At 33.0% G+C, this 15,590-nt stretch overlaps 1 protein-coding gene across 1 annotated transcript; it reads right to left on the bottom strand.

Moving 5' to 3' along the window:
• Positions 1-40: 40 nt before the first annotated feature.
• On the bottom strand, positions 41-9,980 carry LOC115886106 (probable multidrug resistance-associated protein lethal(2)03659; the record flags this gene model as incomplete). The annotated part of the gene is made up of 7 exons (XM_030905161.1): positions 9,900-9,980; positions 6,279-6,795; positions 3,202-3,468; positions 2,455-2,518; positions 468-618; positions 234-393; positions 41-164 (listed from the first exon to the last, which is right to left on the bottom strand). Coding segments are annotated over exons 1-7 (1,305 nt in total), but the record flags the coding sequence as incomplete, so codon positions are not given.
• Positions 9,981-15,590: the final 5,610 nt, after the last annotated feature.

Below are 15,590 nucleotides of genomic sequence, written 5' to 3'. Positions count from 1 at the left end.
ATTTTGGTGGAGATGCACCGCTGTTTCGTGGTTCCTTTACTCTCCCTTTTTCGAGAAGTGTTTTCGCTTTTCCTTTCTTCTGGAGCAAATCCTTCGTCGAGCAGTCGGAGTATCTCCGTACCCTGCTTCGCTGAGATCTACTCTCAGCGAGTTGTGTAGCCCGCCTGAAGAAAGTAGAGGAAACGGTAGCTTATGTAGCCTGTTGGGTCTAGAGGTAGGCTCCCGACCCTTACAAGAGGAGGTTCCCTTGGAAGATCCCTTTGGGGTGGCCCCTGGGATCTTGCACTGTTAATGTTCTCAGTGTTGTTAGGGGATTCCCTCCAGCTTTACTGCAAGGGTTAGTCGGTCTGCTTCTATTGAGTCCCACATGTAGAAATAAGGTACCCCATAGTACTTAATTACGTTTTCAATGTTCAGTGTGTTTCAAAAGAAAAATGAATTTTTCTTTCGACAGTTTTATTACTCACTTAAAGCAGATAATCTTGTCAATGCTCTGGCTGCAGGGATGTAGAAAGTCCTCAATAATACCAAGAGTACAATCATAAAAATAGATATGAATAAAAAGATCTTGTTTACACTAATAACCAACACGAGTACTCCAGCTACAGCAAGACTGTTCTGAAAAAAATAAAGAAATGTTATATTCCTATCATTAACATTTATTAAAACTGTTCACAATTAATTAATTTGATTGCTAAAAAGAACTATACAGAGTGTCCCAGTATTCAGTGAAACAAAATAAGTTGTTCATACACAATTTACCTTTTACAAAAGTGATTTGTTTGTCCGTTGAGGGTATCAAACTTAAAAAAAGTGACATTTTATGAACCAACATTCCGTACCAGTGATTCTGATTTCACAAAAAAAAACAGAAAGGGGTACGGTGTGAAAACTATATATACCTTCGCCCCTACATAAATTAAAAAGTAAAAACTACAACGACGACTACTACTACTACCACTTTTTGTCTCTTGTAAAATACGCTACCTTTGGAAAAATAATGTTTTTCCAAAACTGACTTACAAAAAATGTTTTTTGTCGCATCCAGCGTTAAAATCTACTACTATTACTACTGCCATTAATCGCTGACGAGTATTTGACACGCATCAGAAGATGGTTGCGCAAGGCGTTTTAATGTCCTCACTCCGGACATTAAAAAATCTCATTACTATGTTGTCTCTTTACTTTTTGGTTGCCGCTGTTAACTGAGTTTACAATTCTTCTCCATTGCGTTCTATTGTGTGCTGATTCCTCCCACTGATTCTGCATGATTATCCGTTTTAAGTTTTCATGGAAAATATCCTTGTACCTTTTGAGTTGTCCACCTGGCAGATAACCTGAGTTGTCAACCTGGCACCGTAAAGCAGATATTTCGGTAGACGGTTTTCTTGCATCCTGCATACATGATCAGCCCATCTTAAGCGGGATTTAATAATCAAAATTTCAGCGCTCTAGCAGCTAGTCTTTTTAAGAACCGGTACGTTTGAGAAATGGGGGTACTATTTGATTCTTAACAGTTTTCTAAGATGCCTCTGTTGCAACTTGTTTAATGCGTTTATGTGCCGGCGGTACGACACCCAGATTTCGCTTCCATATAACATGGTGGGGATTATTCTTGCTCGATACACTGCAAGTTTTGTTTTTGTGCTCAAGTTATGATTGTAGAAAACCTTGTCTTTTAATTTCCAGAATGATCTTGAAGCGCTGCTAATCCTCTGCTGAATTTCAGAGTCGATATTGGATATTGGCCTTTTCCGACATCAAACTGCCGAGGTAATTGAATTCCGCTACATATTCAAATAGTTCTTTTCCGATTTTTATAGCATATTATTGTGATCTTCCGGGGGAGTGCACATGATTTTAGTTTTATCGATGTTCAGCTCAAGTCCCAAGGCCTCCTATGCCAAGGTATATGTGTTCAGCATTTCTTGTAATTGCTGTAACGTTTTTGCAACTAAAGCGCAGTCATCAGCGTACTAAGTAATGTGATATAAAAAAGTTCTGTGATAAATGTTATACGTGTTTTTGCCCTGAGTCTTTTTATGTTGGAATTGGACAGACCGCCGGCGCCGTCGTATCTATATCTAATGCCCATTCCTCTTTCTTGCAGAGAGCGCTGCCATGAAAATGTTGAATAGGACAGAGGAAGGGATAGCTCAGTGATCCATGATGTGACACTGTAGACTTGTTGTAATGGAGGCTGTTACACATTGTAAGAAATTTATTGGGCACTCTGAACTTTATTAAAATCTAGAATAGAAAATAATTTTAGACAATCGGCTTCATAACTTTTACTTTAATTCACGTTTGGGTTTATTTTTGATTAATGCCCTCTGACGGACAAACAAAGCACTTTTGTATAGAGGTAAATTGTGTTCAATTAACTTAATTTGATTCAAAATAAGTTATTAGGTGTGGAGTACTTCTATGTCCAAGATATTATTGTAAACTTACCTTGATTATTTCCATAAACAAAAATGGAAATAGTTCGTCAATCAAATCCAAGTCATAGGAAAATCTAAAGCAACAGAAATATTTATTTCATAGAATGGGTACTATAGACTTATTCATTTGCATATTTTTAAAAACATTATTTGAATACAAAAGACCTAATATATCTGAAAACAAAGAGCAGCAGTTTTAAAAATAAAAAAAGAGAAAATATTCTTCAAATTAAAATCTGCCCATCTTTAACAAATTTACCATCAAAGTGTTATTTTTTGCCAGTATCTAAATGACTTGAAGATGGCAGGAAAATATAAAAAAAATTAAAATATGTAGCTACTTTTAAATAATTTTAATAAAGAATTTTGAACTAGGTTATACAGGGTGAATCTTAAATAAGTGCAAATATTTTCAGACCTGGTAGATCTCGACAAAGGAAACATATATTTTTTCTTTGCCATTTTTTAAATAACTCCAAAATAACCCAGATATTTTACTTATTATTTGGTTTAAATTGACTTTTCGTACTACATATGTTACCATATTATGAAAATATTATGTTTTTTAAATAAAAATTTGAAAATTCCAAACTTTTTTTCAAAAAATTTCATATTTTCAATTTTTTTTTTCGCGAAAAAACCTCATAGACGTGTTTCTGGAGTCGAAATATACTACCCCTAAAATATTTGCACTTTTTAAGACTGACCCTGCATATCTATGTTTAGATATTTATCTATAAATTTGTTTAATTTTTACCTGTTTAGTATATTTCCTATAAAATGATTGTCCAGAAATGTTATGACACAATTTATAATACTGCGACACAGCGTTTTATGAAACTTTATAGAAGCATTCCTACAGTATGTCAGGAAGGCACAAGCTTTAATCAAATCTAGACCAGTTGATAGTCCTATCATGATCATATAAAGATTAAAGACAGATTGTGCTGTCTTCTTCTCTTCATCAATAAGTACTGTGGTATTTGTTGAAGAATTATTTAATGAATCATGTTGATGATCTACCCTAAAATCAATATGTATAAAAAAATTGTGTGTGCACTATGTGCGCATATTTAAAGTGAAACTGAAACAGCTGTTGAACAGCTGTTGAACAGAAGGGATCGCTCAGTGATCCATGATATGACACTTGAAGGATTGAAGGATTTGAAAGACATGTTTGAAAAAGTGTAGTTTGAAATGTTGAGAAAATAATAAATTAAAAAAATTACGCATATACTTACGCATAAAAAAGTAGTTTTTTACGGGTAAGAAGTTGCTTTTTACGCGTAAAAAATATTTTTTTTGCGTTTTTTTTTGCTCTCAGGGGTCGGGTAAAGGGGGTGTGTGGCTGAAGGAATATATATTATATTTCAGATATCTGCCTAAGGCTTATCCCGATCCTGTCGTGTTAAACCAGGGGCGCATATACGGGAGGGGTAATGGGGGTAATTTCCCCTCCCAGAAAGAAATTAATTAATATGATAAAACTTGGTATAAAATAAAATTGTTCAAAAAAATCCTTATGGGTTTTTCGCCACTGCACTGCAAGAAAAATCTACAAAATAAAATAGTTATTTTTTGTAAACACTTCTGGCGTTAAACCTAAACGGACGCTGCTTGTCAGAAGTTGTAAAATCTAGTAAAAAATTAGGATTTTTTATTTTTTTTTATTAGGATTTTTTTGGATAGATGAAGCCGCCACATAGGTATATACATTTTTTATAAAATTGTTACAAAAAAATTAATAATATAAATTAAAACAGAATATCCAGAACAAACCAAGTAGATTTTTTTCCACAGTTACAATACCTTCCAGCAAAAATTTAATTCAAATTTAGTACTTTTTTGAATATTCCCACTACCCCTCCCAGACTCAATCTCTAGATGCGCCACTGGCCCCGTAACATAGGATACAACATTTTAATGAACAGTTCTTTCCATAAAATCAATAAAATGAAAAATATACGAAATAATATACATGTACTGATTTCTTTCGGAAATCGACAACTATGAAACTATGAACCCTTCCCGGACACAAACGGTACATTGTGAGACAGAAAATTGTAGAGAGAAACAACCCCTATAACATAGGATAAAACGTTTTAATGAACAGTGCTTTCCATAAAATCAATAAAATGAAAAATATACGAAATAATATACATGTACTGATTTCTTTCGAAAATCGACAACGATGTAATTATGATCCCTTCCCCGACACAAACGGTACATTGTGAAACAGGAAATTGTAGAGAGAAACAAGCCCTATAACATAGGATACGACATTTTAATGAACAGATCCATAAAATCAATAAAATCAAAAATATACGAAATAATATACATGTTCCGATTTCTTTCGAAAATCGACAACGATGTAATTATGATCCCTTCCCGGACACAAACGATACGTTGTGAGACAGGAAATTGTAGAGAGAAATGAGCCCTATAACATAGGATACAACATTTTAATGAACAGTGCTTTCCATAAAATCAATAAAATGAAAAATATACGAAATAATATAAATGTACTGATTTCTTTCGAAAATCGTCAACTATGAAACTATGAACTCTTCCCGGACACAAACGATACATTGTGAAACAGGAAATTGTAGAATACAAGCTCTATAACATAGAATACAACATTTTAATGAACAGTGCTTTCCATAAAATCAATAAAAGGAAAAATATACGTAATAATATACATGTACTGATTTCTTTCGAAAATCGACAACTATGAAACTATGAACCCTTCCCGGACACAAACGGTACCTTATGAGACAGGAAATTGTAGAGAGAAACCAGCCCTATAACATAGAATACAACATTTTAAAGAACAGTGCTTTCCATCAAACCAATAAAATGAAAAATATACGAAATAATATAAATGTACTTATTTCTTTCGAAAATCGACAACTATGAAACTATGATCCCTTCCCCGACACAAACGGTACGTTGTGAGACAGGAAATTGTAGAGAGAAACAAGTCCTATAATATAGGATACAGCATTTTAATGAACAGTGCTTTCCATAAAACCAATAAAATGAAAAATATACGAAATAATATACATGTACTGATTTCTTTCGAAAATCGACAACTATGAAACTATGAACCCTTCCCGAACACAAACGGTACATTGTGAGACAGGAAATTGTAGAGAGAAACAAGCCCTATAACATAGGATACAACATTCTAATGAACAGTGCTTTCCATAAAATCAATAAAATGAAAAATATACGAAATAATATACATGTACTGATTTCTTTCGAAAATCGACAACTATGAAACCTTTCCCGGACATAAACGGTACATTGTGAAACAGGAAATTGTAGAGAGAAACAAGCCTTATATTAAGCCACACCCAAAATTCCAAACACACGTGCTTGGATTACGGCTTGATTAAGGTTTGCAGAGCTTCATCATTTGGCCTAAAATAGCGAGCTATTTGTTACAAAACCATATAAATTATATATCACTGTAATCACAAAACTTCAATCTATTTACGTATTGTAACGGAATTTTAAATTATGTCTTTATTTTCGAGAAAATTTAGTCCAAACGTAAAGAATATTTTGTTGATGTTTGATCATCAAAATCTTAAAAATAAAGAAGTTGTCTAAACATGTACTACAATACGGATATAGTATAATCCTTTATTTTTAATTTCCTTCTTCATTTGCGTAAAAATACCTAGCCAGTTTTACATAAAACGTTAAATGCCGAACGCTTATTTTGCTACTTTTTCGTACTAGTGAAATGGACTCTTAATCTTTTTATTCAAAGATTTTAACTTACTTAGAAAACACTTTGTTTAAAAAATTTGTCAATAAAATATTTACCATTTAGAAAGAAGTTTCTCGGAGTAGCTCTCTGTGAACTGGGCGCTCACAAAAATTCCAAAAATAAAAGTAAACATTACCACTCCACCACCAAACTTGATATACTTCACATAATGCGTAAAATCTACGTGCCCCATCTGTTTCTCCTCGTGATAGATATTTCTAGAAATTTCATGAAGAGACACATCGTTATTGTGAACGTGGTTTTCTTCCAAACAGTTAGTTTTAGTAATAATCCCCACCGGTACTTCATCAGTCGCTGATTTGATTTTAACTTCACCCCTATCAATGATAATTATTTCCTTTGCGTATTTTAAGTGATCGAGGTTGTTGGTCACGAAGATAACGATCTTGTTCTTAAGAAAGTTTTTCAGACAATTGCTGATAATGGCTTCCTGTACTCGAACGTCTAGGCCCGCTAAAGGGTCGTCCAGCAGGTAGATGTCGCTTTCTCTGTAAATTGCTCTTGCTAAATTTATTCTTGCTTGCTGGCCTCTACTGAGGTTCAAACCACCATCTATGGAATAAGAAATATATTTTTTCTTTTTAATAATACAAGGTGGCGCCTCTCATACGCCGCGGAAGCTCCAAGGAGAACTGTAGTTTATATCGAAATGAAATTTTGGCAGCACATGTAAGTTGACTGAAAGCATTTTACAAAATATATAGAATTATACAGGGTGTCCCCAAAAAAAGTTACACATCAAAGTTATGTTTTTTCCAATGGAACTATTTTCGGATTCTAGAAAAAAAATAAAGGTGAGTTTTATTAAAGAAGCAGATAGCTAAAATCTAAGGATTTTGACATATTTCACATTTTGTGAAAATGAAGAGTAAATTTTAAATTTCGATAACAGCTACCTAAATTTTAGTTGACCTTGTATAGCCTGATATTTAATTACAGTAACCATTGTATGTTAAACCAAATTGAAATTTGACCAGAAAAGGGTGAGACAAAATTAATATGGAACATTAGTCACATTTAAAAGTAAGTTACTTCTTTATTTTAAATGGAACACCCAGTATATTTTTCCGGTGTTCAATGGGGATATATCTTCAAAATATTTTTAAGGTTGCCTACCCCTCAGACAAAAAATTTTCTAGATATTTTAATTTTTATGATTTTGCGTCAGTAGATCTTTATTATTTGAAAAAATCTAGGTGGCTGTGTGATATACCTTTTGTTAATTTAACAAAAATTAAAGATTGTAGAGTAAAATACTAAACGGTAATAAAAAGAGCTCTCATGTTGTCGGCAATAGTTGGTCGAATTTTGTAAACACTGTCTTTAACATATCCCCATAAAAACAGACTTGATAGAATCAGGAGCATTTTGGTATTCTATTTATTGGTGAATGCACACTGCAAACTGGAAGTCGAGGGCAATGTTATTCAGCAAGAGATGAAGTTTAAGTATCTAGGCATAGAAATCTCAGGATATGGTGATGTAGAAGCGGAGGTGCGAGAACGGACAACGAAGGCAACCATAATAGCAGGATGCCTGAATGATACAATATGGCGAAATAAAAACATTGAGGTGGAGACTAAAGCGAGAAATTACAAGGCAACGGTACGACCAATAATGACATACACTGCAGAAACTCGACCTGATACAGCGAAAACTAAACAACTACTAGAAACAACCTAAATGAGAGTACTACGCAGAATAGCTGGAAAGACGCTTCTGGACAGGGAGAGAAATGAAAGCATAAGAAGAGCGTGCAAGGTGGAAAATGTAAATGAGTGGGTACTTAGCAGAAAGGAAGAATGGAACGAGCATATCAGCAGAATGGACAACAGAAGGATAGTGAGAGTTGCACGCGACAAAATTCGCTAGGTCGCAGAAGCTTAGGACGTCCACGAAAACGATGGAGCGACAACTTGTCAGTCTGACCGGTAGAGACGACGAAACCAAACAGGCGATTCGCCTAGTATGAAGAAGGAAGAAGAAGAAGAAGAAGCACACTGCATTAACCAACTAATGGAATCATATCAATTCTCTCTGATGTAGGATAAGTTTGCATTTTCGGCAAATTTCTGAGGAATTTTTTTGTTTTAACTAACACAAAATGATAACTAGTTATTAAAGTTGGACTAATTAGACAGCTATGTTGAAGTAACGTCAGACATACCACAGTCACCTAGATTTTATTAAATAATAAAGATCTACACAGATCAAATCAAATCGTGTAAATGAAAATATCTAAGAAAATCTTTGTTTGAGGGGTAGGCAACCTTAATAGTATTTATTTTTTTTTTACCCAGAATAATATACTAGGTGTTCCATTTAAAATAAAAGAGGAACATGCTTTTAAAGGTTCAATATTAATTTTGTCTCACCCTGTGTAACTTTTTGGATCAAGTTTTAGTTTGATTTAAAGTACAACAGTTAATTTAACTACATATTAGGCTATACCGGGTAAATTCCAATTTAAGTAGCTTTTATTGTAATTTAAAAAATTGTTCTTTATTTCTAGAAAATGTTAAATATGTCAAAAACCTTACGTTTTAGTCACATACTTCTTTTATAAAACTCACCTTTATATTTCTCCCAGAATCCGAAAATCAATTAATATATAGGGTGTTCCATTAGAAAAAACACAACTTTGATATGTAACTATTTTTGGGGACACCCTGTAGAACTCTCTATATTTTTTAAAAGAATTAACCTACATTTTTTGAATTAACCTACATATGCTCACAAAATTTCAGTTCAATACAAACTGTCGTTCTCCTTGGAGCGTCCGCGGCGTATGAGAGACGCCACCCTGTATTTAGTAATAAATCAAGGTGTATATTTTGTTACAATGACAATCAATATGTGTGCTATTACGTATTATGGCGTAACTTTGGTACGATTTTTAAGTATTTTTGTTGATATACAGGGTGTCCCAGGCTGAGCGTGCATTAGAAGTTTCTAGAGAACCACAATATCTAGATCGGAGATTTCTTGCACATCATTGTTTTACAACGAGATCTATCGATTGAAAATATTTTCAATATGGCGGCACTTACCGGCAATACCGGAACAAACCGGAAGTTGACAGCAACTTTCTTATTTTAAATGGGTGCCCCCATTTTCTATTACATGCTTAAATTCTCGGTAAAAAACTATGAATATTGATGTTAAACACTCTATAAACACTTATATCTAACATTAACCGTTTTTGACAAAAAAATTACGCGATTGACATATTTTTGACAGGCAGTTTTTTTCGTCCAAAAATTTTACTTTTTTTTCTCAAAAAGGGTTAATGTTAGATATAGAGTGTTTAATATCAAAATTTATAAAATTTTACAGAGAATTTAAGTTTGTAATAAAAAATGGGGACACCCATTTAAAATAAAAAAATTGCTGTCGACTTCCGGTATTTCCGAAAGTGCCAGATTGAAAATATTTTTAATCGATAGATCTCGTTAATAAAACAATGACGTGCAAAAATCTCCGATCTAGAATATTAAGCTCTTTAGAAACTTCTAATGCATCGCCTCAGCCTGGGACACCCTGTGTCCTATGTTATTTGAAATATTTAAACCTAAACAGATACCAAGAAATCCGACCGAAATATTATTTTGAAACTATTACTGATGTAAACTAAACTTTATCAAATCGATTCATACCAGTTACAACTGTGTTGTCCATATCAACCAGAGTTTGAAAATCATGTTTCAAACAACATACTTCAATAACCTCGTTGTACTTTGTCCTGTCAAAATCCTCCAAAAATAATGTTCCTCTTTATCGTAGCTGGAAACAGCCATGGTTCCTGCGAGGCGAAAGAATTCTTCCTTTTACATCAATGGAACCATATATTTCCGTAATGTCTTGTAAAGAACTTTTAACAGCGTAGATTTTCCCGAACCAAGAGGTCCTATTACAATATACAGTCCAGGTTCGGTTATATTTAATGTAACATCTTTCAATATCTTTTCTTTTCCTATTTTGGCAGATACATTTTTTAGTTCAATCTGAGTTGGTATACCCTGAAAGAAGAAAAAATACATTTTGGTACAGGCATTAAATTAAGTGGATGCCATATTATGTTTCGGTTTAAACGGTCTAGAGACGGGTTGCTATTTAACAGTCTGTTATTTATCAATAACAGTTCACAACCGCTGTTATTTAAAAAAATAACAATTTTTAGCAAGCGTCTGCGATGTAATGTCGGGATAACCGCGCTCCGAGATTCTACCAAGCTCATAAAGCTTGATTTTCATGCATCCGTTGTCCGACGATACGTTGATACGATATTAATTTCATTGGTAATATTTAAAGGCTTCGATTGGTTAACCGTTTCTGGTTAACCGTTTCCGGTTGGTTAACCGAAGTCTTTAAATTCAACCAATAAAATTAATATCGTATCATCGTATCGTCGAACAACGGATGCATGAAAATCAAGCTTAACAGCTGTTCTAAAACAATAACAGGTACCGAGGAAACAACATACTATCAACAACGATCTCTCACAAACTGTTATACGCAAGCCGATATTTTTTTTGTTTCTAAAGATTAAACAACAGTCGTGTATATTTGTAACTGTTGTGGATTGCAGACATATTGATTTTATATTTTTATTGATTTTTGCTCTTTATTGTTATTGTTAATGGATTGAATGTGAGATTAAGTTATAATTATTATTTTTTCATAAAGAAATTTATATGTATTGTCCTACTAAAAATGTTTTTGCGACGTGAATGACAGATATAAAAAAATAATTTTAACGCCTAGGCATAAAAGTAATGCGCTTTTACGCCTAAGTAAGTCACAAAAGTAGGAACATAGATAAAAGAAACAAGTTTAGATTGGAAAGTGCCCTTAAGGACAATGCAAATACTAGTTGGCGCTATTCTTACAACGGTCGCTCTCCAAAGCTTTTGATATTTTCGGAGCGGTTCGGCTTTTTCCGGAATTATGTCGTCAAAGTCATTTATTCAAATTTATTATTATTTTCTTTTAATTTTTTAAATAGAATACAATGTGTTACAAATAAGAAACTTATTTTATATAAGGACCTATATGAAATACCTATGAAACATTGGCAACCGACGCCGACGCGACGTTATGCATACGTTATGCCCATGATACAAAGAATACAAGGTATGATATTGCGCAGGTTGGTCATTACGTCACAGGTGATAAACGGCACCATTGGTCGGCAAGCTCCGCGCGCCAATTTCAAATTGTCAAACAGATGACACAAAAAATGTGAAAATAATTTTTCAAATGTCAAGCTCCATGATTTGACATAACTTTTGGGGTTATGTCCTAATTCTTCCCCATTTTAGGTCTTTTTTTTATTAGTGGCAATTGAACAATATGGATATTTTTTGTCTGGCGTATGACGTCACAGGTGGTAGGCGCAAACTTAACGAAATTGGAGCAGCTATCGATCATACCTTGTTTTCTTTGTACCATGCGTTATGCCCATGTTATGCCACGATCCACGATGGTTTTTGCAGTTCACAGTTATTCACACAGCTTTTTAAGTTTTTAATGCCACTTTTTCACAATTATCACAGGTTTGACTAAATAAAATTTAAATTAAACTCACAAGATAGCAATAATAACTTTGAAAATGGATGCTTTAAACACTTTTCGGTATTTTTTTTAATGAGGGCGGTTTAAATTTTGAAATATTTTATAATTTTTGAAGGTTCTGACTTTGACAAGAGAAAATTATTCCTGTTCTTTTATGCGGTTGTTCTTAGCAACCGCTATAGCAGCGCCCTACCACGTACGCGCTCCAAAACAATTGTCGTAAGTTTTAGCGGCAAGCCGAGCCAGGCCGAGCATTCCAATCCGAAATTCAATCTAAATACAAGTAGGAAAATATATTGTTATTAAACTGACATAAAGTGTCAAATTCAACGATTGTAACGGGGAATTCGGGAAACTTCGGCAGCATATTCTGCAGATAAAAATAAGTAAAAAAAGTTCGTATAAATGTATGTCCTAAATTACTCCCAGATACCAATTTTCATCCAAATATTTCAATATTTCAAATTTTTATAGTTACTTCATAAATTATATCGAAATAAAAATGAAAATTCTACACCCTGTAACTCCGAAACTAAGCATTTTAGGACATACATTTATTCGACTTTTTTACTTATTTTTATCTGCAGGATGTACTGCCAAAGTTTCCACAATACAGTTTGGACCTCCCTGTATAATTCATAACCTATAAGGTGTTAGTTTTAAATATTTAAGTTATTTAAATATTATTTGCAACGTTTGAAATTGTTTAAAAACGCCAAAACTTCGTTTTATTGTTTTAAAATAAAAACCTCAGTGTTTCACCAAATACTTTTATATCATTACATACACGCTTGTAATGACAAGCGTGTACCAGCGACTTCGTTCGCGTCGAATTAATCATTTGTAATGGTGATGATAAAGCAAAGCAAGAATTTTCATTAACATACAAACTGGATAAAATTTTCTCACATTTATGTCAGCATGAGAAAAAACAATATGGCGATATTATTATATAACTTGGTAATATTTGAGGGGTAGTTTCATCTCGTTGGAATTTAACTTTCGAAAAATCCGTTTGCCAAAAATAAGCTTTTAACATCAAGCAGTTTAAGCAGAATCGTGATTAAGAAATTACCCAACTTTTTGGAACACCCTGCCAATGTTTCATAGAAAATTAAAAAGTTTCAAAATATGTAAAAAAAACAAATAAATTATGCTTGTCCAAGCGTTTTCCCGAAAGACTAACTTTTTTTAAATAACAAATATTGTAATATTTGAGGGGCGTTTTCACCCTCTTGGAATTTGGGATTCGAGAAACCCCTCCTTATCGAACCTCTACACCCCACAGTCAATCCGTTTGGCACAAATCAGCTTTAAACGTCAAGCAGTTTAAGCAGAATCGTGATTACTCAATGGTCATATTTTATGAAACACCCTGTATAAATTTATAAAAAATCTTAAAATATGTAAAACAACAAAATAAAATATACGTGTTTAAGAGTTTTTCGGAAAAACTCACCGGTTTTTAAATAAAAAAATATTTTAATATTTGAGGGATAGTTTCACTCCCTTAGAATTCGAGTTTCGAAAAATCCCTTCTCATCGAACCGCTACACCCTAAATTCAATCTGTTTTCCAAAAATTAGCTTTTTACGTCAAGCTCTTTAAGCAGGATCGTGATTAATCAATGACCAGATTTTTCGAAACACCCTGTATACATTTTTAAAAAATCTTAAAATATGTAAAAAAACAAAATAAAATATACGTGTTTAAGCGTTTTTTCGGAAACTTTACCGTTTTGAAATAAAAAATATTGTAATATTTGAGGGGTGGTTTCACCCTCTTGGAACTGGGATTTCGAAAAATCCCTTCTCATCGAACCTCTACACCCTAGAATCAACCAAAATGTATGCCAAAATTGAGCTTCTTACGTTGAGTGGTTTGTGCAGGATCGTGATTAATCAGTATGTCAGTCACTTAAGGATTTTATATATTAACCATATTAGTAAAGATAGGCATATATTGTCTATACAGGGTGAGTCTTAAATAAGTGCAAATATTTTTACAGGTAGTATATTTCAACTTCAGAAACGCGTCTATGAAGTTTTTTTCGCGAAAGAAAATTGAAAATTTGGGATTTAAAAAAAAATCAGTTAAAAAACGTAATATCTTGATAGTATGGCAACATAGGGAGTGGATTAAATTTGCAAGAAAAAAAACGGAAAAGATCCAGTGGTTCTCAAAATTTAAGAGAACGGACTTATTTGAATAACGGTAAAGAGAAAATATTCTTTTATCGAGATCTACAAGCCCTGAAAATGTAATTAATTTATTTAATTGTAGGTACTTATTTAAGACTCCTTTGGTATTAGGTATAGGTATAAACTTAATATTATAATACTTAACCTTATTTTTAAATTTTGTTAGGTATGATGTTTCTGTTTGACTCTGCTGTCCTTTATCAAGCTCATCGGCATTAAGAAGGTTTTCTATTCTTTTAACTGACGCAAAAAACTCAGCACTTGAACATGAACAATTTGGTATGATTCCTCCAACGATATGGCCGATATCCTACAATAATAAAGTAAGAAGAAAATTTGGATCAGAGTAGTTTTTAAAGTGTCTGTCTGTATTGACGCAAAAAATTCTGAATTTTAGAAAAAGCCTATCTAAATATTATAAAATTAAAATATACATGAAAAATGAAAATATATAAACATTCCTAATAATCAAAAATGTTTTTTTTTAATTTATTATACAGGGTGTTTTAAAAAGTGTTTCAAAAAACATGTGCTATCTCTCGTGGGGAGATTCTTCACGTAAAAATAAGATTTATTTGTCATATCAACATAGGTCTGATTTTGCTTTGTTTCGTAGCTACAGGGTGTTAAAGACTTAATAATCTAGTAATATGACTGTAGATTGTACAGGGTGGGTCAAATTCGACGCTTTTAAATGGAAACACCCTTTTCTATAGATTTTTTTTTGAGGGGTGGTAAAAAACCTCCTTTCTATAGGAGATAGACAAAAATTAATATCGGTGTCTGGAGCTCAATTTTTGTCAAAAACATGATGGTGAAAACCGCATATCGATATCTGATATCCTTTCGGAGTTACGGGGTGTTTTTCAAAAATATGCATTTTTAACAAATCGCTCTAACTTTTTTGCTATGGAAAATTTTGTATTTTTATGAAAACGTTTCCAAAGCACCTTTTTATACGTAGAATTTAATGGTTTAATTATAGTTTTTTTAAAATTAAGAATTTAAAAATTATCAACAGAAAATTTGATTTTTTATATGGGACACCCTGTATATTTTTAATGTATTGAAAAGAATTTAAAATTATCTTTCCAAAAATATAACACTCCTGATATTTTGCTCGATTCCTTTTCGAGATATAGAGTATATAAAAATTCGCCCGCTTTAAATAAGTAGGCTTTGAACGACACCGGCTGCAATGCAAAAAAATTCTAGATGTGAGCATCAATTAAAAGGAAAATAATATTTGCTATGAGAGATGCAGAATTTTAAAATGTGCAATTTAAAATATATTTAACCAACATCAACACATTTAAACTTTATCTAATACCAATAAAAATAAATAGCAAACCAAGACATGAGATTTTGAACCTTTATTCTTCCGCAAATATATCCATAGGATTAGATCCATGGGCACTAAGTCAGGCGTCCTCGACGGCCAACGGCTGGGATCTTGGTTAGCTATCCAATTATTCTTGAAATTGGCTGCAAAAATTTGCTGATAACTTCAGCGTTCAGAGGCGGTGCGTCGTCTTGCTGGAAAAATATGTTTTCCAGTTCCATTAAGAGGGC

This window comes from Sitophilus oryzae, unplaced genomic scaffold (genome assembly GCF_002938485.1).
Source record: "Sitophilus oryzae breed Bouriz unplaced genomic scaffold, Soryzae_2.0 scaffold_467_pilon_pilon, whole genome shotgun sequence".
Taxonomy (NCBI): domain Eukaryota; kingdom Metazoa; phylum Arthropoda; class Insecta; order Coleoptera; family Curculionidae; genus Sitophilus; species Sitophilus oryzae.
The sequence above is the reverse complement of the archived record's forward strand: the minus strand, read 5'-3'. Positions and strand labels throughout refer to the sequence as shown.